General features: G+C 45.4%; 1 protein-coding gene across 7 annotated transcripts in view; it reads right to left on the bottom strand.

Annotated features, from left to right (window-relative positions):
* Nucleotides 1-26,277, bottom strand: part of utrn (utrophin) — a 106,999-nt gene that overhangs the window by 71,465 nt on the left and 9,257 nt on the right. For all 7 annotated transcript variants that reach the window (XM_029142074.3, XM_029142075.3, XM_029142077.3 and 4 more), the window contains 51 exons: nucleotides 26,099-26,160; nucleotides 25,632-25,724; nucleotides 24,097-24,174; nucleotides 23,282-23,374; nucleotides 23,023-23,195; nucleotides 22,322-22,437; nucleotides 21,643-21,803; nucleotides 19,601-19,831; nucleotides 18,701-18,882; nucleotides 18,197-18,347; nucleotides 17,880-17,999; nucleotides 17,677-17,778; nucleotides 17,419-17,526; nucleotides 17,094-17,273; nucleotides 16,840-17,003; nucleotides 16,610-16,742; nucleotides 16,424-16,511; nucleotides 15,663-15,907; nucleotides 15,413-15,581; nucleotides 14,344-14,459; nucleotides 13,529-13,666; nucleotides 13,326-13,439; nucleotides 13,090-13,245; nucleotides 12,842-13,012; nucleotides 12,559-12,750; nucleotides 11,922-12,056; nucleotides 10,802-10,951; nucleotides 10,423-10,584; nucleotides 10,167-10,298; nucleotides 9,869-10,042; nucleotides 9,585-9,740; nucleotides 9,277-9,447; nucleotides 9,017-9,196; nucleotides 8,523-8,651; nucleotides 7,684-7,854; nucleotides 6,972-7,028; nucleotides 6,557-6,721; nucleotides 5,944-6,081; nucleotides 5,745-5,828; nucleotides 5,464-5,634; nucleotides 5,180-5,352; nucleotides 4,113-4,263; nucleotides 3,360-3,535; nucleotides 2,923-3,058; nucleotides 2,662-2,811; nucleotides 2,424-2,576; nucleotides 2,227-2,328; nucleotides 1,885-2,095; nucleotides 1,236-1,453; nucleotides 996-1,113; nucleotides 649-854 (listed from right to left, as the gene is read on the bottom strand). In XM_029142074.3, coding sequence (XP_028997907.1) covers nucleotides 649-854; nucleotides 996-1,113; nucleotides 1,236-1,453; nucleotides 1,885-2,095; nucleotides 2,227-2,328; nucleotides 2,424-2,576; nucleotides 2,662-2,811; nucleotides 2,923-3,058; nucleotides 3,360-3,535; nucleotides 4,113-4,263; nucleotides 5,180-5,352; nucleotides 5,464-5,634; nucleotides 5,745-5,828; nucleotides 5,944-6,081; nucleotides 6,557-6,721; nucleotides 6,972-7,028; nucleotides 7,684-7,854; nucleotides 8,523-8,651; nucleotides 9,017-9,196; nucleotides 9,277-9,447; nucleotides 9,585-9,740; nucleotides 9,869-10,042; nucleotides 10,167-10,298; nucleotides 10,423-10,584; nucleotides 10,802-10,951; nucleotides 11,922-12,056; nucleotides 12,559-12,750; nucleotides 12,842-13,012; nucleotides 13,090-13,245; nucleotides 13,326-13,439; nucleotides 13,529-13,666; nucleotides 14,344-14,459; nucleotides 15,413-15,581; nucleotides 15,663-15,907; nucleotides 16,424-16,511; nucleotides 16,610-16,742; nucleotides 16,840-17,003; nucleotides 17,094-17,273; nucleotides 17,419-17,526; nucleotides 17,677-17,778; nucleotides 17,880-17,999; nucleotides 18,197-18,347; nucleotides 18,701-18,882; nucleotides 19,601-19,831; nucleotides 21,643-21,803; nucleotides 22,322-22,437; nucleotides 23,023-23,195; nucleotides 23,282-23,374; nucleotides 24,097-24,174; nucleotides 25,632-25,724; nucleotides 26,099-26,160 — 7,505 coding nt within the window. The remainder of the gene's footprint in view (nucleotides 1-648; nucleotides 855-995; nucleotides 1,114-1,235; nucleotides 1,454-1,884; nucleotides 2,096-2,226; nucleotides 2,329-2,423; nucleotides 2,577-2,661; nucleotides 2,812-2,922; nucleotides 3,059-3,359; nucleotides 3,536-4,112; nucleotides 4,264-5,179; nucleotides 5,353-5,463; nucleotides 5,635-5,744; nucleotides 5,829-5,943; nucleotides 6,082-6,556; nucleotides 6,722-6,971; nucleotides 7,029-7,683; nucleotides 7,855-8,522; nucleotides 8,652-9,016; nucleotides 9,197-9,276; nucleotides 9,448-9,584; nucleotides 9,741-9,868; nucleotides 10,043-10,166; nucleotides 10,299-10,422; nucleotides 10,585-10,801; nucleotides 10,952-11,921; nucleotides 12,057-12,558; nucleotides 12,751-12,841; nucleotides 13,013-13,089; nucleotides 13,246-13,325; nucleotides 13,440-13,528; nucleotides 13,667-14,343; nucleotides 14,460-15,412; nucleotides 15,582-15,662; nucleotides 15,908-16,423; nucleotides 16,512-16,609; nucleotides 16,743-16,839; nucleotides 17,004-17,093; nucleotides 17,274-17,418; nucleotides 17,527-17,676; nucleotides 17,779-17,879; nucleotides 18,000-18,196; nucleotides 18,348-18,700; nucleotides 18,883-19,600; nucleotides 19,832-21,642; nucleotides 21,804-22,321; nucleotides 22,438-23,022; nucleotides 23,196-23,281; nucleotides 23,375-24,096; nucleotides 24,175-25,631; nucleotides 25,725-26,098; nucleotides 26,161-26,277) is intronic.

A 26,277-nucleotide genomic window follows, 5' to 3' on the forward strand; every position in this document is an offset into this window, starting at 1 on the left:
GGCAGTTTTACAGATGACCCCCAGACATGTATTCTTCCAAGAAAAAAATCCCACTTAACTTTTCTAAACAGATAATTACTCATTACCTATCATTATCCCCCCCCCGCACGCACACACACACACACACACACACACACACACACACACACACACACACACACACACACACACACACACACACACACACACACACACACACACACACACACACACACAGCCAACCAGTAGCTCACATTCTGATTCAGTAAACTCAGTTGCCCTCTAGTGTTTGCTTCCTGCACTTATGAGGCAGGATCTGTTTCCATAAACTCTGGGCTAAGTCATCTTCCCCAATTAAAATGATGGATGACGTGGTTGTACTAATGTTATTAAGGTTCAAAGTGAAACTGCGAGGACGGGACTTATTCATGCCCATCTAGAAAAAGACTCTGCAGCGATATAAAGCAGCTCAAGTCATTTATGAAGTAAAGTCTGGTGTGGTTAAGACTTTTCTCTCTACTGGGGAAATGATGAGACAAATTCCCCACATTTCTAGTCGAGCATGATGACAAGGATAGAGAATCACAGTCAGTGACCCTGGGAAGAACAGACATTAGACACCCTGAGGACGCAGAGAGAGAGAGTTCGACGGCAAAACTTTCCCCTAACCTTGTTGTCAGCAAGCTGTTTCGTCAGGGGATCTCTGGACTGCTGAAGAAGGTTGTGGAGGCGTCCTTCGCTGTGCACGATGAGGGCGTTCACCTCCTTTCTCTGTTCCTCCCACTGGTTGCTGTCTCCAATCATGTTATCCAGCTGCAGGAGCCGTGCCTCCACGCCATGCTGAGTGCTGTCCCACTGGCTGCGAACCTTCTCCACTACACAAGGCAGCAGGTGCACGCACAACAGAATGGAAATTGGAAGGAAAATGCACTGTAATACATGTTTTATGACGCAATGGATGTATATATTTGGAAAGTGTTGAGCAGCTGTTACTTTGTTCTAGTGATTATACATACACTTCTCAGTAATTGAGGTGCGAACATCCAGATTAGAGGTTTTGTTTTTGATATTCTGTGCCAGGGTGAATATGTCCTCTAGCTGTGGATGACGCTGCTCCAGGTCACTTTTTGTCATCTGTCAGGGAAAGACATAAAAATATAAACAGGTGTTCAATCAAAAGATGAAGTAGTTTAAAATCTCAAGCGGAAACAAGATGAAGATGCACAACCTGCCCCCTCCTCTGCCCAGGGCCTCACCTGAAGACGCCCCATAGTGGTCCTGATTTCCTCTGTGTCCCCCACAGTGACAATATTAGACTTGAGCATCTGCGTGATGAGCAGGAGCCAGTCTGCCAGCTCAGTGGCCATCTCGTTGAGGTCGGTGGGGGCCACGTTGTCCGGTGTGTGCGGAGTTTGGTGGTGCGGGTCCTCGCTCACCAAGCTGGCCATCTGCACGGCCGAGGGAACGGGAGATGCTGCAGCAGGGGTGAGACGGGGCGAGGGAGTCAAGGCGAATAATGCTGACACATAGAGCTTCTCCAGAGCAAAGAGACGCAATGATCATTAAATATGTTGGCATGAAGGAGGTGGTGCTGTCAGATGGGTCTCGGAGGGTAGTGGCGTCACACTAAATCATGACGAATGGGGCTTCTAGGCTTGTTTTACTGTTACATAACTGGAAATAATACAAGCCAGTGATAAATTCCAAGTGTGCTGCCTCTGACATAGGTAGATGTTAGGAATGATTCATGGATCCTACTTATTTCACCTGAGATCGTCAGTCTTTTTATCCTAGAGGCTTTGGTGTATTGTAAAAGGAGATCCACTGGCACTGGTTTCAGAGAAATGTGAATTTTGATTTAAATATAAAACCTAAACAGCACATTTCTACTGTGGACATCCTTACCAAGCTGCTGGTGCTGGACAAGTTGCTGGTGCTGGACAAGTTGCTGGTGCTGGACTAGTTGCTGGTGCTGGACTAGTTGCTGGTGCTGGACTAGTTGCTGGTGCTTGACAACCTGCTGGTGCTGTGTCCATGGAGAGACGGGAGGCTGGAGGGATTCTCTCAGTCGACTATCCAGGACTTTCCATTCGGCTGCCAGCTGTTCTACTTTACTCTACGGGCGTGAAAGAACAAACATAAAATTAAAGGCAGACCACAAACAGGAAGATAAAGTTTAAATATGCTATAATTAAATAATGAGCCAGTTAGTGGTGGTTCTTTAAGATGTACTGTGGGACCTCTAACCTTCTCCTGAGGCAGCAGCTGCTGTCGTCTCTGCAGCTCAATCGAATGAGCCAACAATTCTTCCAGGTCCTTCTTCCTGTCCCTCATAGAGGCCTCCAGAGCCTACGATGAGTAGGATTTATGGTAGTGTATGGTACAACATTTGTGATGTGGTACCAGGACCTGTGGGGAGGGATGATGGGGTGTGGTGATCCTACCTGTGCTTGGCCGGAGTTCAGGCCTCTCGTCACGATCGTTTGGTGGGTGATGACGACCCAGTCAGTGAGCCTGTTCATTCTGTCCTGGAAGTCGGAGTGACCCTGCAGGTTGGCCTCCACCTCCCTCACCTTGTCCAACAAATCATGTGTCACCTGCGGGAGGAATGTGGGAGTTAGAGACTAGTAAAGGAAGCAGGAACAGACAAAACAGGGAGAGGTAGGGCTGGAGATATCTCACCCTGCTCCAGTTGAGGTTGATGGCTCTTAGCTTGCTAACATGCTGTTCTCTGCTCTGGGGGCTGACACCGGGACTGGCCAGGATCTGAGGAGCGTGCTTGTTCAACCAGCCAAGACGCTCATTCTGTGCGTCCATTTCTTCAGCAAGAGCCTGCGAAAAATATATATATTATACACTAAGCCACAGGTCAGAGCTGACCTTAAAATAATCAAGCCAGCTCTGTGAAAAGAAGAGAGAAAAAGTTTTGGGGTCTTGCTGTACCTTGAGTTCTCTGAGGTTGTTGTCGGTGGCGGCGATAGGTAAAGAGCTGACAGTATTTTCTGCCTGTTGCAGCCACAGAGCCAGCTCCTCGCGTCTCCTCACCAGCTCTGACAGGGCCTGGTCCCCTCCAGCGAGCCTGCACACACATTAATACACCGATAAGGAAGATCGTTTCTGATTGCCGCACGCCTAAGCTGGAAATTTACATTTCAATTACCGTAGTAAACTGATTGAGTGCACCGATAAGGTTAACCTGTCAAACACCAACTCACTGATGTCTGTGATGGAGGAGTGAGCACCAAAATCGACACAACCCTATATCTTAAAATCCAGATTTGATGTGATGTGCAAAAATTTATCTTTAACTTCTTCCTAATGTTTTCAATCCACACAGTTTTGAACGCTGTAAATCCAGTGCTGTGGACACACTACTCTACCTGTGCTGTCTTTCCAGAACCTGTTGTCTGACAGATCTCCAACGCTGGCCCAGACTATGTAGCTTCTCTTCAAGAAGAAGACCATCAGGAGACGCCAGCTGCCCAATGATCTGCTCTCCGGTGCGGTTCAGCATAGCCAGGACTGGTTGGTGACTAGCAAGGCCTTCCTCAAGTTCCTGACACAGGCACACAAAATTAACAAAAGGGAAAGTGAAAAGAGGATTAATGGAGCAGCACAAGTAAATAAAGACCCCTAAAAGGTGATTCATCAGGATAATCTCTCAATTCCCATCCATTCGATCCCTCATTTTCCTCTCAGTAACTACAAAGCCTCAAAAGAGTAGCTTGAGCTGTGCAGAATTCACTGATAAAAGGTGTTAATCACGGCGATGCTGTCAGTTATAATGGCACAGCTTCAAAGAATTAATTTCTTTTTGAAAACGAAATTAGAGCTTCAGTAATCAAACAAAGCAAAATTAGGCGGTTCTTCTCATCTCACTTTTCAGTGAATGTCTGTGTGTTTCCCAGTTTGGATAATGAACAGTTAGATGTGCAGTGTGTGTCAATCAGTTACAGTGTAGCCATCAAACTGCTTTTATCCTAGTTCTAATATTTTTAATACAGATTTAAATATCTCCACCACCACAACATCATAAAGCCAATTATATTGTGTAGCCAACACAACCCTGTATACTGTCAAATGTACCTGCAAATACAAAAGCATCTATTCATGCTCATTGGTTAATTACTCACCTCCTGATGTTGTCGGGTAGAGTTCAGGTCTAACTGTCCGTCAGGGCCAACGGTGTGAGAAAGCAGCATCTCTGTCTCCGTCAGCCACTGGTTCACGTCGTTCATGTCACAGTGGAACTGCCTCCACTCCTCTAGTGCACAGTCAAAACCCCTGCACATGGTAGCACACACATCGTTCCTTTGTCAATGATATTTCACGTACATCAAAACCAGTTTGAGTTTTTCCGTGATTCGATTAACTTTTAATGGCTATTCATGATGCTATTTTCTCGTTTAGCCTGAGGAAACTCAACACAACTATACACCGATCCTCACTCACTGGGAAATTACATGAATTACGATAAGGAAAACTCACAGGTTGACCTCTACTAAACACTGAAAACGTCATAACAATCGGGAGCAATACCAAGGCGAACAGGCAATTGAATACATCAGCAAAAACAAAAAGGCAGATAAACTAAAATGCTTTATACAAAACAGATCTTTATCACATTGATGGTCTGCAAATGGACCATTTTCTCTTATAGCAGCACTTTAAGCAGCACCAATTTAATCAGATAGACAAGTTGAGGATGAGCATTTTCTAAAAATAGAATCCATTCTTATGGTTGTAATGATGCCCAGAGGTCAACGTGATTACAGATGGAGAGAGAATCAACTTGCTAGTTTACTCTGGCATGTGCACACACTGTACTCAGCAAATGTAGGCTGTTTATGCCCAAGGAACTTTGTCAAGGTCGCCCAGTGTGTTAGTATATGTGAGTGCTAGTAAATGAGTGAATATGTGAATAAGCATGGGAGTGTTTGTGCCCAGGGAATTGTATTGATAGTGATCAAGGACAGTGTGTGCGTATGTTTTAGCGTGAGGTGAGGCCTGGCCTCTATGTCTGTTCTGCTGACTAGCAAACAGTTAGCATTTAATTTCCCTGCAGGTTCCACAAGTACTTTGACCCACACATTAACATCTGGAAATAGCCACTCACTCAGCTCTCTGCCCTGCGCACTACTTATTCAAGTTTAACCCGTCCTCCTAAGTGACAATCTAATGCGTGTAAGGTTGCACACACCCTTTGCGGTGGCTGTACACGCGGTTGAGGCGGTCCCACTCGGCATTCAGCTGCGTGAGAGCATCTCCGATCTGAGCCACTTCAGCAGGCGAAGCGTTCCGAATGACGTCGGGCTGGCGCTCGTGGATCCCTGCGATTTGCTCACTCAGACGTTCCAGGTTGTCTTTGATGTTCTGTGAAAGGCAAATGAGCAAGATGAGGAAACCCATTTAATGTGATGTTGGATATATTTTAAATAGCAGCAATTATGTTAATATTATTATATTACATGTTGTTTTTCTGACCTTCAGTGTGTCATCCTGACTGGAGAAGTCTTCGTAGCGCCCCCCACTGAGCTCAGAGGAGTTCAGGAGCAACTCGTTGTCAGCCATGGCGAGGAGCACTTTGTTGATGTCCAACAGGTAGTCAGAGGAGCTCAGGAAAGGAGCACTGCTACGCACCACAGCTGACATCTCCTACACCATAGATGAGCAGGAGAGACATTATAAACAAGGGGAGGGGAATTCAGCGATTAGAATGACGCCTGAGTATAGTATCAGTATGTGAGTACATGTAAATGCCTCACCTCGGCTGAAACCTCTCTTATTTGCTCTGTGAAGGTGAGAGATGATGATGACGCTTGCTGCCTGATTCGCAGCACCCGCAGCTCCTAAACCAGGCGGACACATAGACACTGAATCAGACCACAAAGCAGTGCTCTGCAAAGGTAAACGTCCCAATATGAGCCGAGACTGATGAAGACCGCATAATCTCTTGCGTCTCACCCTGTGAGCAGAATACTGGCTCTGCAGATGCAGCAGCAGAAGTCTCAGCTCCTCCTTCTGGCTCTCGTCTGAAGTTTGCTGCAGGAGTTCTTCGCCTCTTCTCATCAAGTCTTCCACGCTGGCCTTCTCCTCATCCATCTGGAAAGTAAAAAGTAGTTCTTTAAGAGTTTATGAACCTAAAGAAAACATGTTCAAGAGGGATTTTATAAATTGTAAGCACTGTTAATACATTTTGCTACCGTACAAAGGAAGTACAACTTACATACAAAAAAAGAAAAAAAGCACCTTGATAAATAAGTTGCTCACTGTGCAGACATGTAGACGCTTCTCAGGAAATATTCTTTAAAACAAATTAAGATCTTCCTGACTGGCTTAATGACCTTGCTTAGGATTGGTCCAGCGTGTTCATCTGGCATGTTTTACGTCATCAACCTTGATAACAAAGACTGAATTCCAAACTTGTTAGGCCTTGAAATGTCGAATTAAAGCTCGTCTTATCACGTGGCAACTTTATATAGTCTGTAGCTCAGCACATTATTCACTGAAAATCTATAATATGGCCCTATGGTGCACTGTGAGCGCAACATACATGACTTGGTAAAACCTTTTGTACCTTGTCATCATCCAGGACATTGACTGGGTCTTGCTGCTGCAGCTGCAGAGTCCTCAGTGTGTCCTGGAGTTCTGTCTGAAGGGTTTTCACCTCACAGGGGACTGAAGCTTCAGCACGACGAGTCTCACTCTGAGTCCCAGCTCCAGCATCCTGGCTGTGAATGACCTAATGAAAAAAATTCACAGCACAGGGGACTACTTCAGATCCAGTAAATGCAGTTATCCGAGTGCACTCCAAGCAATGACCAGCTGGGGATGATTTGTGACTTCACTGACTCCTACTGAGGCTTTAGGAGGCAATGTCAGTGCAGCTCAGATGAGTTTCATCCTGTTCCCTTTGTCGCTTATAAAAAAAAGATGTGAATTGGTTTTCCTCTAAATATCTGATCTATCTACACCCGAAACGTAGATTGTACCTGCTGAGGTGCTTGTTGGCTCAGTTCAAGACCACTTGTCTCCAGACTGATCATCATCTGTTTACCAGAAGGAGCAGACAGAGTCATTAAACAAGCTTTTGGTTTTACAGGTCCAACCAGAGGTTCTCTCCATCTGCTGGACCAGGGTTTTACATACAGTACAGTGCATCCATATTTTTTACGGTAACAAACATCTTTGCACTATCATCTACAGATACAGACCAGAGAGCCAAAAAGCTTGAAATGTGTGTATGTGCATGAAAGAAAGAACCAAAATCTGAGCAAACAGATGGAGCGCAGATGCAGAAATTGCTGGTCTGGGTGTGTCAGACGGAGGCACACTGAAAAAAAACACGATAACTGAACAGCGAATGAGACAAGTGAGAGAGAATGACGGCACTTGTCTGGATCCAACAGTGATTGTTTATGTTGGGTCATTAAATGTGCTTTTCCTTCCCGGGGGTAACGGACAGGGACAGAGTGACAGCCGCCCCCCTCCAGAGGGGTGGGTCTAATTAGCAAACTGGGAAGCAGACTGGGAAGGGCAAAGGGTAAGAGAACAGGGTACAGAGGAACCAAGAGGGAAAAGGAAAGAAAAAACACTGAGTGGGGGAGAGATAGAAAGAAAAGAAGGGATGCAGAAGGGGGGAAACATTGTCTTCAAGGGTCTTCAGCTTTCTTCATCACTATGCAATGCTACAGAAGTTCGTACCTTGGCAGTTTTGATATGTTGGGACACTTTGTCAAAGTTGCAGTTGAGCTCAGACAGTTTGGGTTCCACCACATCCCTGCAGGCGGGGCCCCTGCTGGTCATGAGGATGGTGGCCTGGTCCCTCACATTGTCCACACGCAGGCCGATGTCCTCCAGCTCCTCCAGCATGCTCTGGGGGCAGACGGCAGAGGAGCTGCTCATCTATTTATCACTTTGTGCTATGAATCATTGTCTCTCAGGCCCGAAGGCACCGCAGCCTTGGGTCGGGCCAGAGAGCACAGCATTAGCCCGGCATGCACAGATCAAGGCGAGCGGTCCCAGCCCCCACCTAATATTTAAAGGAGGCCTTCACTTGTCATGAGGAAAGGAAGTGTTAAGAATGTAATGCAATTGCAAGACAAATTATTTGTCACTGCCATGAAAGGCCTCCTCTGTCCTCGTCTCCCTTTGCCACCTTATTTCTCATAGTGAATAGGACAAATATTATTTGAAAAAAGCAAACAAATAACATAGTTTTGTCCAAATATTTCCACAACCAATTATCCAAAAGTGAATATCAAGAAATGACTGATTACTGATCCTTTTAAAATATTTTAAAATCCTTTAATCCCTAGATGTGACAGGAAGGGTGTTCCTTGATGGATTTCAGCAGAATGCATTTCCTTGCTAGAGGCACTGATTTGCATAAAGCAACAATAAGCGTGCATCCATATTTTTTACTGTAACAAAACATCTTTGCACTATCATTAATCCATTGGGTTCACGCTATCCACCCTTCAGGGTCATCGTCTTTCATCTGTGATCATTATCCACCACACTGTAATGACTCCCTCCCGTACCTGTACCACCTTCTCCTTCTCTGCTGGGCTCAGCCGCTCAGCCTCGTCCAGGTGGATCTGGGTCTGGTAGAGCCAGGTGCTGATGTGAGCCAAGTTCTCGTCAAAGATCTCCACTTCATTCTGGTGACTCTGCACACAAAGAAAGTTTCAGTGTTTTGTTTGGCACAGGAAAAAAAAACCTTCATTAGTGTTTTAAGGCCCCCATGTGTCCACGGTAAATCCAAAACAAACGACAAGCAAAAGTTCTTTATAACCCCTACAGGACTTACTGCAGCAGCTAATCAAGAAAACAACCATTTCTTACCCTCTTTGTTCAAATAATGAATGTATGTAGTAGTAAAGCACCTAAGAGTCTGCAAATGATGGTAGAAAAATACTGTGCATGCATGTGCCTTTAAGCAGGAGAGGGAAGCTACCTCCATCAGCAGAGAACATAAAACATCTCAACATCTCTTTATTGATTAACCGTTACTGTGTAAATTACTTCCTCTCACCAGCACAGCACTGAGCCAGTCCTCAGTCCAGGTGCGGACACGGCCCCACGCTTCGTTGAGGCCACACAGTCGCTCCTCTAGCTGAGCCTCGCTGCCCTCCACCAGCGTCTGCAGGCCGGCACTCGTCTCCGTCAGGCCGGACAGCTCCACCTTACGACGCTCGGACTCCTTAAGGAGGCCCTGGCGGAGCAACACACACAAAGGCTGTAAGGCAAAACTAACACATCCTCGGTTTTGTGAAAGCTAAGACAGCTACTCACGTTAGCCCATGCTATCTCAGCATCAATGTCCGCTGGCATGTCTCCACAGCTGTTCTTCTGCTGAAGCTGAGCCTCGTTGGTGCTCAGCCAGTCTTGTAGGCCGCCACTCTCCTTCTGAAACTTTTGCGAGAGGGACAAGGCTTTTTCCAGGTCCTGCTTGCCCTCGGTGACCTGTAAAGACAATTCCAATTAACGGCATCTTACAGTGGTTTAAAATGTCTTTAATGTTATTTTTAATTAAACCTAGGTTGTATTTGTAGAACATGGACAGCAAATCTTTATTGAAAAAATTTATCAAATCAAGTTACCTGTGCTCCAAGGTCATTGTAAAGCAACTTGAGAGCTGTGAGCTGCTCATCCATGGCCTTGGGGTTCTCTGTTTGCTGTTTCTGCACAATCTGGCGACCTGTTTTTATCACAGTCTCCACCTCCAGCTTCACCTCACTAAGCAATTTGTACAATTTCTGCATATGAAGGAAAGAAATAAGTCTAGTGAGCTAGACTGTAGGCTTTTGTCTGTAGAAATTTTAAACTGGGTCTTCTGCCAAGATGTCATGCACTGTATGATCACAGAGGATAAGAAGGCTCTTACCATGCATCCATTGAGATGGGACTGAATTCTTTCAGGCTCCACTTCCCTGACATCCAGGATGTGCAACTCGGCTTTGGCACCATCCAGGACCCTCTTACAGTCCAACATGCGCTGCTCAAAGTTAGCAGGCTTCTGGAACAGCTGGTATTTAGTGGTGATCTCCCTCAGTTTCCTCTGCAGTGATATAATTGTGAAAAATCAGTCTCAATCATTCTTCATTAACGTCGTAACAGAATGTCACTGTGGCAGGACAATCTGTCTGCGGTTCCTGATATCCTCCAGTAGGGGTCAGTGTTACCTGCAGTTGGTCCAGCATGGTCCCACCACGGGCTGCCTTTCCATCAGCGGACGGAGGAGGCAAGTTGGCAACGTTTCTCCTTCTCATCTCCTCCACCGTTACCTCATGGGCTGCGATCTCTGCCCCGATGGTCTGAAGGTGAAGTGAAACACATGCTCCATCAGGTTTAATGCTAATGCCATTGTAATTTAAGAGCCTGATAATTATTTAACTTAAGTCTACAGGGATCGGAGGAGGGGGGACACGTGCGTTGTACCTGCGCCTCCTGTGGGAGCTGAAAGGCGTCTATGCGATCAGTGAGGTAGGACGTGAGCGTGTGGTCCAGCTGGCTCAGAGACTCCTGCAGCGTTTGGAGCGCCTGTTCGTTCTCCTTTAGCGTCTGCAGCTTCTGTTCAAGGCTGATCTGTCGGTTCACCGCCTGAACGGGGACACAGACACAGCAACTCATGGAGTTGAGTAGGGGATTTGTAAACAGCTGTTCTGATCAACCACTGAACAGCCCATGTTCACCATGCTAAATATGCTATGGGGAACACAACAATGACGATTGCCTTTTATATTAATTACAAAAATCCAAATCTATGCAGAAACAGTAGCAAATAAAGTCACCATACACACAACAGCAAGGTTCTGACCTGGTGGTTGAGCTGCTCATAGCGAGAATTGAAGGCCTCTAGTTTCTCACTAATGAGTTCATCAAGTATGCCTCCGTCAATCAGTGTCTGACCCAGCTCCCTGATTTGTGTCCGGTTGTCCCCAGGGTGGCGAAGCACACTCTCCAAAGACTGATGACAAATGGAGAAATTTAACAAAAAGCATAAGACCAGAGAGCCAAAAAGCTTGAAATGTGTGTATGTGCATGAAAGAAAGAACCAAAATCTGAGCAAACAGATGGAGCGCAGATGCAGAAATTGCTGGTCTGGGTGTGTCAGACGGAGGCACACTGAAAAAAAACACGATAACTGAACAGCGAATGAGACAAGTGAGAGAGAATGACGGCACTTGTCTGGATCCAACAGTGATTGTTTATGTTGGGTCATTAAATGTGCTTTTCCTTCCCGGGGGTAACGGACAGGGACAGAGTGACAGCCGCCCCCCTCCAGAGGGGTGGGTCTAATTAGCAAACTGGGAAGCAGACTGGGAAGGGCAAAGGGTAAGAGAACAGGGTACAGAGGAACCAAGAGGGAAAAGGAAAGAAAAAACACTGAGTGGGGGAGAGATAGAAAGAAAAGAAGGGATGCAGAAGGGGGGAAACATTGTCTTCAAGGGTCTTCAGCTTTCTTCATCACTATGCAATGCTACAGAAGCAGCAAAGTGATTAAAGTGAATCTGACAGTCCTGCTGCAGGCGATCGACAGATATAGCATCAGCAAAGGAAAGAGGAGGAAATTTAGAAGACAAAGTCAAAGACAATGAGATTATTAACATACCGTTATATACTAAACATATGCTTTGGTTTATGCTCGATGCAATTTAATGTACTTTTAATGATACAGGCTTTTTACCAGCATTCAAAATCACCTCCCATCAAAACAGCACAAGTACAATTTAAATAAAGATCATCATCTCTGGATTTTCTAAATATATCCTTCATTGTAATTTTCATATTCATCAAGTTACTAATTTCTCCTAATTATATCACATTTCCTATTCACTGTCTGACCAAATGTGCCTGGAGAACAAATTTATGACTCTTCTAAAAGTGGTAGCATCACCAGAAGTGTCCTCCTACATAGAGGGCGGTTGTGTGTGTACCTCCAGAGCTGCACTGGCAGCCTCCGTGCTCTCCGGTAGGCTCTCGGTGGCTTGGACCTTGTCTTCCACAGTGTGGAGCCAACTCTGCTCCATGTCCAGGTACTGGAGCAACTCCATCCAGCATGACCAAACCTCCTGCACATTACACATGTTTAAACTCAGTTATGCACAACCAGAGTAATGATGTCATTTTTAGAACTGAGTGTTTTAAAGTCCTTCATTATAGATACAAAAACACTGTGGACTGTGATGGGATGGTGACTAATAGACTTGAGCATAACACATCTTAGTGACGTGCATGATCTCTACTCTGCAGAGTCAGGGGGATGATTTTTAGAGATGGAGCCCCAAACGATGACTACACATTCAGAGATTAGCACTGAAAACAAACAGGAGCCCAAGGAATGACACACTGCATAAGCCGACATGTCATTTTAATAATAAACCATAGGAGCCGACAGATAAATTGGGTCATTCATGCATAAAATTCCTGGTATTTTTTATGTAACCGAATGCTTCTTGTGGCACTGGTGCATTTTTAGGCAATGAAAGCAGAGCTGTCCATCATTTTCAGCCACTGCAGTTAGTTTGTCAAGCGACATGTTCATTTACAGACAAACAACCACGCACACATTACCTCCAGAGTGTGACACTTGCTCTTGAAGCGGTCACAGAGCTTGTTGTAATTGGCCAGTACTCCATCTAGTTCTGCCGTCAGCGCCCGCCCGCTGCCTCCACCAGGGGGCAATGTTCTGGACACCAACATGTTGATGCTGTCTTTCAGGATCTTCACCTTCACCTCCTTCTGTATCACATCCTCTTTAGCCCTCTGGCAGAAATACAGACCCCCACACAAACATTTGAAAACCTCAGATGTCGATTTCAAGATGTTTCTATGAGGCGCGTAACTGCACTCCCACCTTCATCTCTTCCAGCGACGCCTGCAGCTCCTCAGGACTCTTGTACTCAAAGTCCCTCATTAGAAACTCCTCATCGACCTGGGTCATCCACTCCTGCATCTCTGCCAAGTCCTTCCTCAGATTCACCTGCTTCTCCTGACTTTCTGCCATACGCTCTTGATGGTTCATCAGCTGGAGTGAAGAATACAGCTTCAAGTTAGTATGAGAGTACAATAATATAGTCTTTTACACATCATGTTAGTGGTCACCTGGTTGCTAAGTGTGTCCCATCTGCCCCTGCACTTGTCCAACGTTTCCTGGCCCCATTTGTCCAGTTGTGGGACTGCAGCTGCCTGTACAGCACTCACATTATCTGCCATCTGCTTCAATGCACCTTCCACTGACTCCATCTCATTCACATACTCCTAGTAAATAAAAAACGTTAGAACTAAAACTACATATACCTAAATGTGTCACTGCTATATAATTGTCAGAACCCTGACACCTTGCACTGGTTAAGCTCTTCCTGCAGACTCTCTGTATCGCCCAACCCTGTGCCATCTTGACACAACAGCTCCTGGACAGCATCCAACCAACGTTCAACTTCTACCAATTGCACCTAAAAGCCACAACATTAAAAAAGCATGTCAACATTCACACTTTGAACAATAAAAGTCTGTCACATATTAATCCCTGAAGCTGCTCTACCTGAGTGTCCTTCATGCTACCCAGAATGCACTGCAGTGTGCCCAGCACCTCGCGGGCCCCGGATGAGAGCTGGCTCCATCTCTGAAGTTCTGCAGAATCTGAAGCCTGCTGTGTTTGCTCAATATCTAGACACAGCGCCTGTTAGAAACAAGAGTTAAGAATTCAAATAACATGTAAAGGTTATGTGGGAATTCTTAAAGCTATGTTTATCAGCGTCTTCTGTATAGACATTTGTCTCCAACTAGATACTAAGAAACATACTGAGCCAATCAGGTGCCCGTGACCTTCTACCGCTTGGTTAACTGCTACAGTTACTGTACTCTGAGATGCTGTCATGGGATCGTATGTTGGGGCAGCAGGCTGACTGCCTGGATAAGCAGATCCAGACTGAGCTGTTAGGAGTTCTGTGCTGCGTGTATGGGCTCGGTGCCCAGAATGTGCCAAGTCCCCACAGCCCTCTCCAGCACCATGCCCTATCAGCCACAACAACAAGGGGTTGGGGCTGAGCCACATTCCACCGGAGGATGGAGGAGGAGAGGATACACACAGCAACACACATGGAGCAGAACACATCTTTAAACCGGTGCACAAGGAAGAGGTTTGCTAATAAATGGCTCTTCTGTGGGTACAGAGAGCAGTACCTCTGTGCACAAGCAAAGAGCTACTGCTGACAATTAAATCCTTTTTAGAGGATAGAGAGTTATTTGCTACAAACACAAACTATAATTTTAAAGCAACACATAATAATAATAAAAACAATGCAAAGTTTAGAATGTGTTAAACTCTGGGTGAATCAATAGTTTGAGCCTACTTACCTGTGTGCGCTCCATTGCCTCCTCAGCTGTAGTAATATCCACTACTCCTTCTGTCAGATTAGCCAGCCTTGCCTCCAGACCCTCCACCGGGCTCGGCAACTCGAGCTCAGCCAGAACTGCAATGAGAAATTCAGGGGTGAGAAGCAGCGGAAAGAATATGTCATCAATAGTAGTAAAAAACAACTTCTGCCTCAAGATTTAAGCGCTTGGTTTGTGACCACAAGGGGGCAGTTAGCCGGTGTGTGGCTTCTCCCACTGTGTGGGGATGTGCAGGTTTTCCATGCTGCCAAGAGATGTGGATCAAGATGTTGATCTCAGTTTCTTTCTTAGCTAATTTACCGCCGTTCTGACACACAAAACGAAAAGTTAGTAGAGCAGAGTTGATGTTTTGGTGTGAATTTGGCTGTCCATGTGTACGTGGGAGGCCAGTGAACGTATACACAAAGATGAGAGAATGGGCATAACTGGGAGCGAGGGAGAGACAGACAGAGGCACTCAAACAGCAACAAAATAGCTTTTATTGGCTGTAATCCAAACCCCTTAGAGTCATAAAAGGCCAAGAGGCAAAAGACACACACACATACAGTAACTCTTCTCACATACACCTATAGTCAGGAGTAACGGGGAGCGGTCTATCTCCCTTTACAGCCTCGTCTTTTACCCCAGAGCTGTGCGCGTAAATTCCAGAGGTAAAATAGTGACAGCTTCTTAGATCTGATCCAGCTCCAAGTCACGTCCTGTGGTTGAAATTTAGCTGAGGTATGATTTTATACTCAATCACTCTCAAATACACTCATGAGCTATGAGCTTTTTGAGGCCATATAAGGGCCCCCTCTAATACTTGTAGCTGGCCAGAGTTTTATATAAAAGCTAGCGTCAAATATGCTCAACCTCTAGGAGAGTTTTCTGATGTTAGCTATCACACTCCTGGCTCACGTTTATAGACTGACTCAGACATGGGTCTGTCTCCTTAGTAAGGATTAAAGCTGGCTATTCCCAGAAATAAGAGTACCAAAAAAAGTGTGTGCAGCCACTAATACAGAGAAACCTGCAGGGAGTTCTCCACTACCTTTATTGACTTCTTGTTCTTTGCTCTGTAGCCGCTGCAGCGTGGAGGCATGATGTGCCGATACCACCACCACGTTGTCTCTTAGAGAAGGCGTGGCTCCCAGTGACACCGCCTCCGCAGACAGCTGCTCCAGCTGTGAACTCAGAGCAGTGACCCGGACTAGCCGGCACTGCAGAAGGCGAGTTCAAGACAAGTTAAGGTCACGCACACAGGAGACCAGGACCAGTGTGGGGTAGAATATTATGATTACCTGACTTTCTTCGCTCAGGTTCCTGAGCCGGGCCTTCTCACACTTTTGGACAGCTGAGGTTGAATCTAGCCACTGGTCTTGTTCCAACAAGAGCCCGTCCAGGGCTGCCAGCTCTGCAGACACAGCTCTGACTCGGCTCTGGATGTGAACACGCTCCCGGGCTGCGTGCAGCTCCCTCGCACATCCATCCCACTCGGTCTGGACCAGGTCTATGTCGGCCCTCGCTGAATCTACATTTACTCCTTCTACAAAGACACAAAGAGAAGATTAGATGCAGCTAACTGAATCAGACACCATATATGAGATAACAGCAGATGTGAGTTTGGCTAAAATTCATTGGAAGGTTTTAGTGTTTAAACAGAAATCACTTCCAACTCATCGAGGCGGCTTCTCTCTCCCTCCCAGCCCACAGAACAGTATAAACACATAAAAATGCTGAGTGCCTCTTCATTTTCATTGACCACTTGAATAAAGTCAGAAACCCTGCAGGCAGGCAGACTTTCACTGCTCCTTCCACAAACACACACACACACATGTTCCCACTGGCAACTAAAACCGGTTGACCATTAAAATGTAAGCTTTTAAACAGCCTTCAAAATACTCAGCAGCTGTAGAAAGGCTGTAAAGTCTTTTGAGATTAACAAAATGTAACAAGTAATTAGAAAAAGTATATATGAGCCAGTAATTAAAACACTTTAAAAACACAACAAAACTTGGATGAGTGTGTTTAGAATAATTATTGGTCTCCCTTCTCATCATACCTCTCTCCATCTGGTCCATCAAGACCCGCCCTTCCTGCACCACTTGACTAACTGTGGATTCCTTTGCTGTGAGGTCCAACTCCAAACCCTAAAGTCATTGCCAACATATAGTTGAGGTGTGGTTTTAAAAGCATATTCCTTTCATTTGAATGATTTATTTCATGTTTGCATGAGGTGTACATCTACCTTCAGCTTAGCTTGCACATCTGGCACATCTGGCATGTCAGGTGTAGTCTCAGGGTGTGTGGAGGCCAGTGTCTGAGTGGACAGCTTCCATGTTTTAATCCAAGTCAGAACATCAGAAAGTTTATTTTCAAACCTACGGAACAAGAAATTATGTTGGCATTTGTCTTTTTTTAGCATATTTTTGTGCCAAGAATGATAAATGACAGTCTGTGTGCGTGTGTGTTTCTTACATTCGTTTAACCTCTGCATCTGTCTCCACCAGTCGTTTCTTAGGGGGAGCAGGTGGTGCCAACTCTTGATCAGGGGTCGAAGCAGCTGCAGTCACGGCGACCGAATCCACGAAAACCTCTTCTACCACCTGAGTCATCCCAGTATTGGCCACAGCCTCCATTACCTTAGCAGACAGCATCAATGCAACAGAAATATGACTCCTACTATATATCATAGTCTAGTTTTGTTAACAAAGTACAGGAGATCTGCATACCTGGAAGGAGCGGTCCTCTAACTGTTGAACCAGGTTGTCCCACCTACGGGCCAACTCCTCTGTGTCCGCCTCGATCTTGGCTCCCGCCTCAGTGCTGTGCAGCAGCGCGATCACGTCGTGTCCTGCATCAGACAGCTGGTCTAAAGTCCTTCGCTTCTTTTCCATGTCTTCTTTTAAACTCTAAAAAGGTTGAACCATAAAACAATGAGACGGTTCACAAGTTCACATGAAGTTTCTGTATCTTCTAGGTGAAGGCATAAGTTCATTTGTTTAACTGGAGAATTTACACATTATACTTTAGAGTGTGTGCAAAACAGGCACTTACTGCTAATTGGCGCACGTTAGTATTCATTTCGCTTGGGTCTTTAAAGTTGCTGGTCTGTACTTCACCCAAGGCCTCCTCTTTTTCTGCCAACCACACACTAAATAAACCCTGTAGAGGAGGTGGGACAACAGCATTAGCTTCAGCTGTTTAGTGACGCTTACACAGAGATGCTTGTTTTGGACTTTGAGCTCAGCATTTTTAGGCAGGCGTGTTCACTCCAATGAATGATAAGTCAGGAGATAGGACTAAATCTTCTACCTGGTCTGACAGAAGCTGTTGCCACACCGTCAAAACGTCCTGCAGCTTGTGCCACCTCTCCTCCGTCCAGCGACACACAGCGGCCCAGCGTTCCCCCAAAGACTGAAACACACGATAAGAGGTAAGTTCCACAAAAACACTAGGGTTATGGCAGGCGTCATCCTTAAACCTATTCCTCAGGTGCACGACAGCAGGTGACTTACCTGTAGCTGCTCCTCCAAGACAGCGGTGGCACTCTCACCACTGTTCTCGTCCACCACAACCACCATGTGAGTCAGAGAGTTGACCTTCACCTGCTCCGCTTCCAGGTCGTTTTGAAGCTCCTGAGGAGAAACACACAAAGCGCCTGAGCACAATCATGTTACCCATTAACAGAAGGCAGAAAAACTCCTGAGAAGTGCACTGACTTTATTGGAAACAAACATTTAAAAAAGGTTTTATTTTATTCTAGCCTATCTGACCTCATTCATGTTCATTAATAACAACATTTATATGAATAGTGAAGGTAAATTGTGTTTACTTTGTGCTGCTCTATGCGTTCTTGGTAGACCTCCAGATCTTTAGCTGCCGGTTCCAGCTCGATCTTCCTGATTCGCTCCTCAGTCTGCGTCAGCCAGTCGGAGAGTTGCTGTAACTGCTGCTGCTGAAGATCCATCAGGACCTCATGAAGCCTTCAGAGAAATAGGGATGAAGACAAACAACTGAAAGCTATCACTGATTTCATTTACCTTCCTCATGGTAACACAAACTCTGTGATAACTGACGAACTGTTTACTGTAAACGTGTGTGTTTGTATCTCAAGCATCATAAACCATCAAAACACAGGTTAAGCATGACACTCATTAGTCACTGGAAACCTCGAGCTATATCAGGTGTCTCCTTTACACAGAGACAGAGCGATACCTGACCTCTGCTTAGCTTCCTTCACAATGACACGTAATACGTTTCTTTGGAACGTGACAGTAATATCTGATTATTTCACATTTATGCACCTTTCACCTCTACAGTGGGGATGTGAGTCTACCTGGCCTGACGATCCATGCTGGCCACTCGGAGGCTCTCCCAGCGGGAGTTCAGGAGGCTCATCTGCTCTCTGATTTCCTCCTCTTCCTCCTCTGTCAGGTTTCCCTGGGCGATCAGCTGGTTGCCGGCTTGCAGCACGTTACCCACACTGCTCTGATGTGCTGTCAGCTCCATCATAAAGCCCTTTTTGGAGAAAGGAGTGAAAAGTAATGAAGAAAACTCAAAACAAACAATAGAAATTGACTCCATGAGTTGTTAAATTTGAAGAAGTAACTGCTTTTTAACACTTGTTAATCCCTTCTAGTAGAGGGGAGTCGGTCGTCCTACGAGTTATTCTGTGTGCTGTCTGGATGAGTAAGCATGTTTGACTGCGCCTCTGAGCACATTGTTTTTCGATGAGGCTTTGTTGAAGAAACTGGAGTAAATATGTGAGCAACTAGGCCGAAACAAACTGGATTGATTTTTAGACCTCATGAAAAGCCTGGCTGTTAAAGAGGCTTTGGGACTTGTCGCTCAGTCTCACAACCAGCTTTCTGCGTTGACCTGGATTCCAAACATTAGACTTCACAAACATCCACGTCTCAGCCAAGGGAATTCAGCCAAAGCCCCTTCAGATACATGTACAGGCACAAATCCTGCAACTACGCCTCCTCTAGAAAGCGTGTGAGCTTGGGGCCTGTGCGCCAAAGGGTGCTGTGTGCCACTGCTCACAGCAGAATTCCTGGAATTCCCAACATGCACCGAACATGTACTGTTGATTGTGGGAGGGTTTTTATCTGTGGGATGCTGTCTTCATACTCAACAACAAACTTACTTTTTGAAATCCTTTACATTTATCAACTAGATAAACTTAAAACAAAATCTACATGTGCATTTTTATGACTTGAACGCCTCCTCGTACCTCGTGTGTGTGGAACTGCTCTTTGACGTCTTCCACATCATCCGACACCTCATCCTGAACATGTAGCGTATCCTCGGCCGAAAGGAGCCAGGTCAGAACTTCTTCCAGTGTTGTCTGGTAGCTGTCCAGGTCCACCTCCAGCAGATTGCCTTCCATGTCCACCTCTGGCTCCGTCAGGGTGCTTGGGGTCTCAGGTCGGGGGCTGCTACCCTCCTCCTCCACCTGCACGTTCTGAAAAACATGAGGAATGGGATGAAGGGACAGGATGACCGGCTAGAGGATTGTGGCCATATTTGGTGTTCACTTTATTTATGTTAAGATAAAAACCTGTGGCATCTATGAATTAAAATGTACACAAAGTTGTCTCAGGGCAAGAGTGAGTGTGAAATACAGTGTGGTCTAAAACGCCCAGCTGTCCTTTTGAATTTCATCTGTGAACATCAGCTGGCAAGTTTTAAAATAGAACCCGACGTCTAGAATGCCCCAGCACGTTCTGATTGGCCAAACAAAACGCAGAGCGTATTATGGGATGCTCAGCTGTTCAGTCCTCATTTGAAGCGGTACCTTTCCCTTGTGTTCAGGAAGTACAGCAGCTATGTCAAGCTCAACAAAAATGTCTGGGCTGAAATGAACAGGAGATAAAATCTCTGCGTTGCTGTCCCTGCCAAGTCAAAGATGACAGAAGTGCTAATGGCTGTGTTGAAACTGGTACAGCAACAAGTCAAATGGGCCTTTGTTTTATAGAAAACTCAAGAAAAGGTCACCTGCAGAAAATATTCAATGACCTTTTGGATGTTTTGGAATAATTCACCAAAGGACTGTAAGCCCTTGTGTTAGATCAGGGGACTGGCACAGGCCGAGAAATCATGAAAGGAAGACAGAGGGAGAGACAGACGCAGCCTTGGGCTATTTATTTGCTTGAATGGCTGTAAAATAGCTGTGGCCTGACTCAACAGAACCTTTTATTGCCGTCACATGATTTGCTAAACTCTTGTGATGCATACAGTGTGTTTCAATACATAATATGTCATCATACTGAAACCGACTTCAAACGCTGTGACATTGTTACCATCTCTGCTGCCCTAATCAACAATAATGATCCAAAGTAAACATTCAAAAACATCAGAGTAACACCATGAACCCATATTGTGAATTTAAAACTGAATGGGGGAACCCAATCAAAAACAAAGAGCCTTTATTTTTCCTCCACTCTGTCTCGCTACCAGCAGCATTACGCATCACTTCCTATGGGGAGAGGAGGCGTGCCAGGAAAGTAAACCCCGTACTGAACCAATCAGGGCACTGTTTCATTTTAAAAGACTTTTCCAGCACTCATTCCAAGGTGTGTGGAGTATGGGCCTATGGACAATAAAAACCTAAGAAGTGGTTTTAGGATCTTCTAACTTGACTGAAAACCTCTAAAACTGTCTGATGGAAAGGGAATTTGGTTGGGGGCACTAAAAAGGTCACGAATACAAGAACACTTAGCTTTCAAAGTAACTTCCCCACACGTTAAACATAGTTCAGTGCATGTCTTATCCTTCTGAGCGTTTACAGCGCTGTGTTTCCAGCACGCAGCTCATTTTGTTGGCTAATATCAGAGGGGTGACTCATGGCTCTGCTCCCTATTCATTCATTCTGTGCTGTTCGGCAGCATAGGATAGAGATGGCTTTTTCGGAGCGGGAGTGACTCGTCCCCGTCTGGCAACGTGGAAAGAGCCCCTTCAAAACAATCTCCAAGGTTGAACATAACACGATCTGTGGCCTTCACATCAAATGTCAGCAGGAACGCAACACAGCAGCAAAGGTTGAAGCAGTCACCGCTCCCTTTTTGCGACTCCAGCTTTCGGTTGTTAAGCAAAAGTTCAGCAGAAAAGTTCACGATCAAGATCATGTTTCTGTTCAGAGGGGAGCGATTCACTTTGTTTGCTTCTGCACAGACAGTAAGTAAGTAAATGAACCATTTGGATTCATATTTTGTGAGTGGATCTTGCAAATAAACATCTAGAAGGGAGTGGCTGTCACACTGGACTGTGTGTTACCTGAGCACTGAGCCCTGCGCCCTCAGCCTCCACTCTGAATTTGCGCGGCAGCGTCTCCACTTCTCTGATTGCCTCCATGCTCACGTCTTTGGGCAGCACAGCGAACAGCGATGTCACGTACATGATGATGGACTTCTTATCTGGCAACTGAACCGCCACGTCTGATCGCGGCCAAGACGGCGATGGCACGGCAGATTGGGGCCAGAATCAGAGATACAAGTCAAGCATGAGAGGCGGGAGGGGGAGAGGGGGGAGAATAAAGATGAGAAAACGCATGAAGAGAAATGCAGCATGGCAGATTAAGTGAGACAGGAGGGGAGGGGGAGAGAATAAATGGGGCAAAAGGTGAGAGGGGAGAGAAGTGAGGCAGGTTGTATTGATTAAACATGGCTTTCACACAGGTCAGGTGTGACTGACCCTCACTCAAAACATAATAAAAAGGCCTGAAGTTAAACTGCTTCAAGCAGCTACAGATGCTACAGGAACTAGAAAAATGGGCAAACGCAGCGTCTTACAAATCGTCAGCCAAAGACAGCAACAAAGTTATTGCTTCACAGGGAGTTTATCCAACTATTGGCAGGACATGAAGGCAGGCCTCATGAACAGAGACGATATGTTTCAATCTGTGAGAATCTCAGAATAAAACAGTGAGGTACAGTAGGGCTCGGTGTGTGGCTACCTTCAGGATCCAGTAGCCGCTCTATAGCCAGCTGATCCTTGGCTACACTGAAGGCATGGTCAAGTCTTTCCACAGGGCTCAGTCTCAGCACCTGATCCCAGCTGAAGGCGTTTGGCCTGAGAACACAGCACAACAGTAACGAGAGCAGCCACAGAGGCAGAGTCAGCAGCATATAAGATAAATTTCTCACTACTTATTCAGCAGGAAACCCACCAGTGATGGGCAAAAACATGATATACTCATTTTAATGGCAAGACCGCGTGGAACATCGAGACTTGTGTTGAGGCCAGCTGGGTGTGGAATGTGTGTCCGCTCTGATCCACGTAAACCCTGGCTGGCCCAGGTCTAAACCAACACTGTCTCACAGGCCGCTGTGTGTGTGTGTGTCACTAGGAAGGGGGTAAACCACACACACCACACACACCGAGCGTGTGCAAACAGTGGCATGGCAGGCATAAACACAGCAAGTCAGGCAGTGTACACACGTCCCACAGGCACTGACCCGTCAACCCGACCTCCAGCCACCTACAAAGCTGAGGTGACCCTTCCAAATTCACTGAACACTTTAAGCAGAAGGTTAGTTGCAATATAAATAACACAGAAATAATAAAACTAAATGTGCGTTTATTGGGCCACTGCCAAAGAAACTGCCTGTGGTCTTCACCAGCTTTAAAATAATTGAGCATGAGTTCTCTCCTCACCTGAAGTGGTGCAGGATGCTGTTAAGAGCCAGGCCGTCAGTCCAGCTGGTGGTAAAGTTGAGCACATTGACTTCTGGGTATGAGTGCGTGCACTGTCGCACCCAGCTCAGTAAGATCTTTTCACTGTTGGTCTGATGCAGGTTGGACATGATATCCTTCATGACGTCTTTCACCTACACAAATGTACATTGCAATGAATGTGTTTTAAAGTGATGAATGAACAAGTGTATAATATTAATTATTGGATATGTGTGCTCACCTGCCAGTGCAGTATAATATTCCAAATCAGGCCCAGGGTCAGTTTGTGGTTCCCATCCACTATATCTGTCCCTCCTATGTTTACTAGATCCACCTGAGCAAGGGGTCAGACAGTAGTTAGACCCTAGAATAACAGCAGCTATCACACTTTTCTAATGAGTGTCCACACAGTTACAGTCAAATACTTCCAAGACACGTGTTTTCTCCAGTCTGGGGATTATACCGCCATAATTACACCCTTCCAGCGTGACCCACGAAGCCTGCCGGCTTGTCAGACGCTTGTCATATAAGGTGAGGCCGAGTGTGGGGTGATTACATGTAAACACTTTGGAGAGGATCAACGCGCTGAGTGGAACGTGATTTCAAGTGTGAGGTCAAACTAAAATCTGACCTCGGTCTGCTCCTTAAATAGCCTCCGGACCATCTCTGGTTCTAATTAGCTTCATCCTGCAACACCTTAACTTCTCCCCTTTTTGTGTCCAAAGTTCGAATATACAGTAGAACCCCTGCCTCTTATCTCTGACTTCTAAGGTCAAGGCATTGAGACCAACCATTGTATGCTAGTAGAGAGAAGGGAGTCACATAGAAAAATACAGGACACAGTGTAGACAAACAAACACACAGATAAAATGCCACAGTAGGACGCACTGCCCTGTATAGTTACAGGAAGTATTACTGAGTTCAGCCACAAATGCTTTGGCCTGCTCAGGTAATTACACAACTACAGCTTTAATAGCGCCTGATTAAGAACCACTAATGTACATGCTTCGGCTAAACGCAGCTAATGTGGCAATGGACCAGATGTCAGCTACTCACATTATTTTGATGCAGGACTTGAAGTACTTTGTTGACGTTGTTGAGGGAGTGCACTCGGGTGGAACCTCGCTCTTTGGTCTGAGGAAGAGGAAGTTCAACAGATATCAGCTGACAGCATGTGCATTGTTCAGGAGCTAATCACAGGAAGGGTCGACAGTTCATGAGACCTTCAGAGACACATGAATTCACAGAAACTCTCCTCTGTGACACATTTATTTACACTCAGTCTGAAGCAGCTTACTGCAACAGTAGTTTGCCTGAGGTCCACAGTGAGTGTTCCTCAAACACTGTACATTCATCAGGGCCATTACCTTATCAGCAGTGTCCACAGCTCTGCCTATGGAAGGAATGGCAGGAGGAACAGCTGCCAACGTCATATCCCTCTTAGGTTCTCACATACCTCAACTACTCTTTAGCACCCAATTATAGAATTAGTATTCTGGTAGCAGAGAGAGAGGCTGTGTGTACATGTGTGTGCGCGCATGTATAGCACACCTGCAGGTGCTAGAGACCTGCTGACAGGCTCACACAATGAAATAAAGCCATTAAAAAAATCTGTGGTTTTAAAGTCAGGCCAGTAACTTAAGACACGCAAAGGGCTGAAGGGTAAAACAATCAAAACTCTGCATATATATAGAAGAGTCATTAGTTAAATTGTTTACACTGCCAAAACAGAAATAAAAATGACACACAATGCAGAAATTGGCCAAAGGTCAAATAGTGTTTTGAAAAGCATCTGCTGCTAGTTTATCGATCTTTATTCCGAGGGAAAGAGCATGTGGTGAGATCCTGTAAGTGGCTCCAGTGTTTGTACTGGAGTTAACGTAGGGACTTTACATGAGGTAATGTTCATGTTCTGGCTTGAGGAGTTCACCCTTGAGCTATAAAAACACTACACATCCTGTAATTTCACTGCATGCATTGCTAAAATAGTTGCACAGTGTTGGTGTCACCACCCTTAATTAAAAACAATCTTTTGCAAAAGGTTGTCCAAGTTTTTCAGCCTGAAATATACAAGGCCATGGAGTAGACTTGGCAGAATGAATTCTTATTTTGCACAAATTAAGGAAGATGTGCATATGGATGATTTAATTCCTACTCTTGATTCATTACCCTTTGTTTTGGCATCAGGACGCCGCTTTAAAACCTAGTCTCGCCTTCTGGCAGCTCAAATGAAGCCACAAAACCACTATTGTATAGGCAAACCGCCATTTCAGTGCAGAAAACAATGTCTGAATGTCAAACATTTATAGACTTAACATTCTGAAATAGATACATAAACCTTATTTAGAGCAATCATTGTGCAACTACTGTTTAGACTAAATGCAAAATGTTTAACTGTTTGACTTTTACTGATTGGATGTCACTGAATATTAATAAGAATCCCTTCAACCAATTTGTTAGTTGGCTGAGAGCCTGATGGAGCTTGCACGCTTCAGAGCACTGTTCTGGGAGCAGTTCCCCAGTGAACTAACACTACTGTGTTATAGTTCTGTGGCTTAACGACCTACGGATCTAAAAATACACAGACTCACCAAAATGGAGCCAGTGAGACCCTCCAGCAGGTCCAGCAGCTTCCTGCCGTCCCTCAGGTCCGAGAACATATCTTTGATGGGCGTCTTTCCCGTCTGATAGGAAGAGGCACGAAACATTTGAAAGCATAAAAGTCAAGATGCATTCACAGAGTTGCACCCAAGAGGTTATTTTAGATTATGAAAATAATGAAAATATCTAATTGGACATTTACACTGATGAGCATTTGTGCTATAGTTGCAACAAATGTAAACAGTTATAAATAAACATCCACTGTTTGGTTCAGTCATCCTCTGCAATGGACTAATAACCTTAGAACTAAAGCAGCTTGGGCAGTTACGCTACTTGAGCTCCACTTGAAAACGTCCTTTCTTTGAGGGGGCAGATTAAGCCTTTAAGTTGCTGTGCTGCTTTGACCTTAAGGACACAGTTTCTAGCGTGCTCTTGCTTGAACATTTGCATTAATTACCTTGGAGAACTGTGCATTTATCCACTTGGTGAAGGTTTTCTTCTGTACCGCATCATGTTCATCTGCAGGATGATAAACAAGAGAGACAGAAAGGTTCAGGAGAGTTCAACAGGTGCAGCTAATACTGTCTAGTAACATCTGTGGCACTCAAAGTCCATTTCAATTTGTCTATTTTGGGA

This window comes from Betta splendens, chromosome 24 (genome assembly GCF_900634795.4).
Source record: "Betta splendens chromosome 24, fBetSpl5.4, whole genome shotgun sequence".
NCBI lineage: Eukaryota > Metazoa > Chordata > Actinopteri > Anabantiformes > Osphronemidae > Betta > Betta splendens.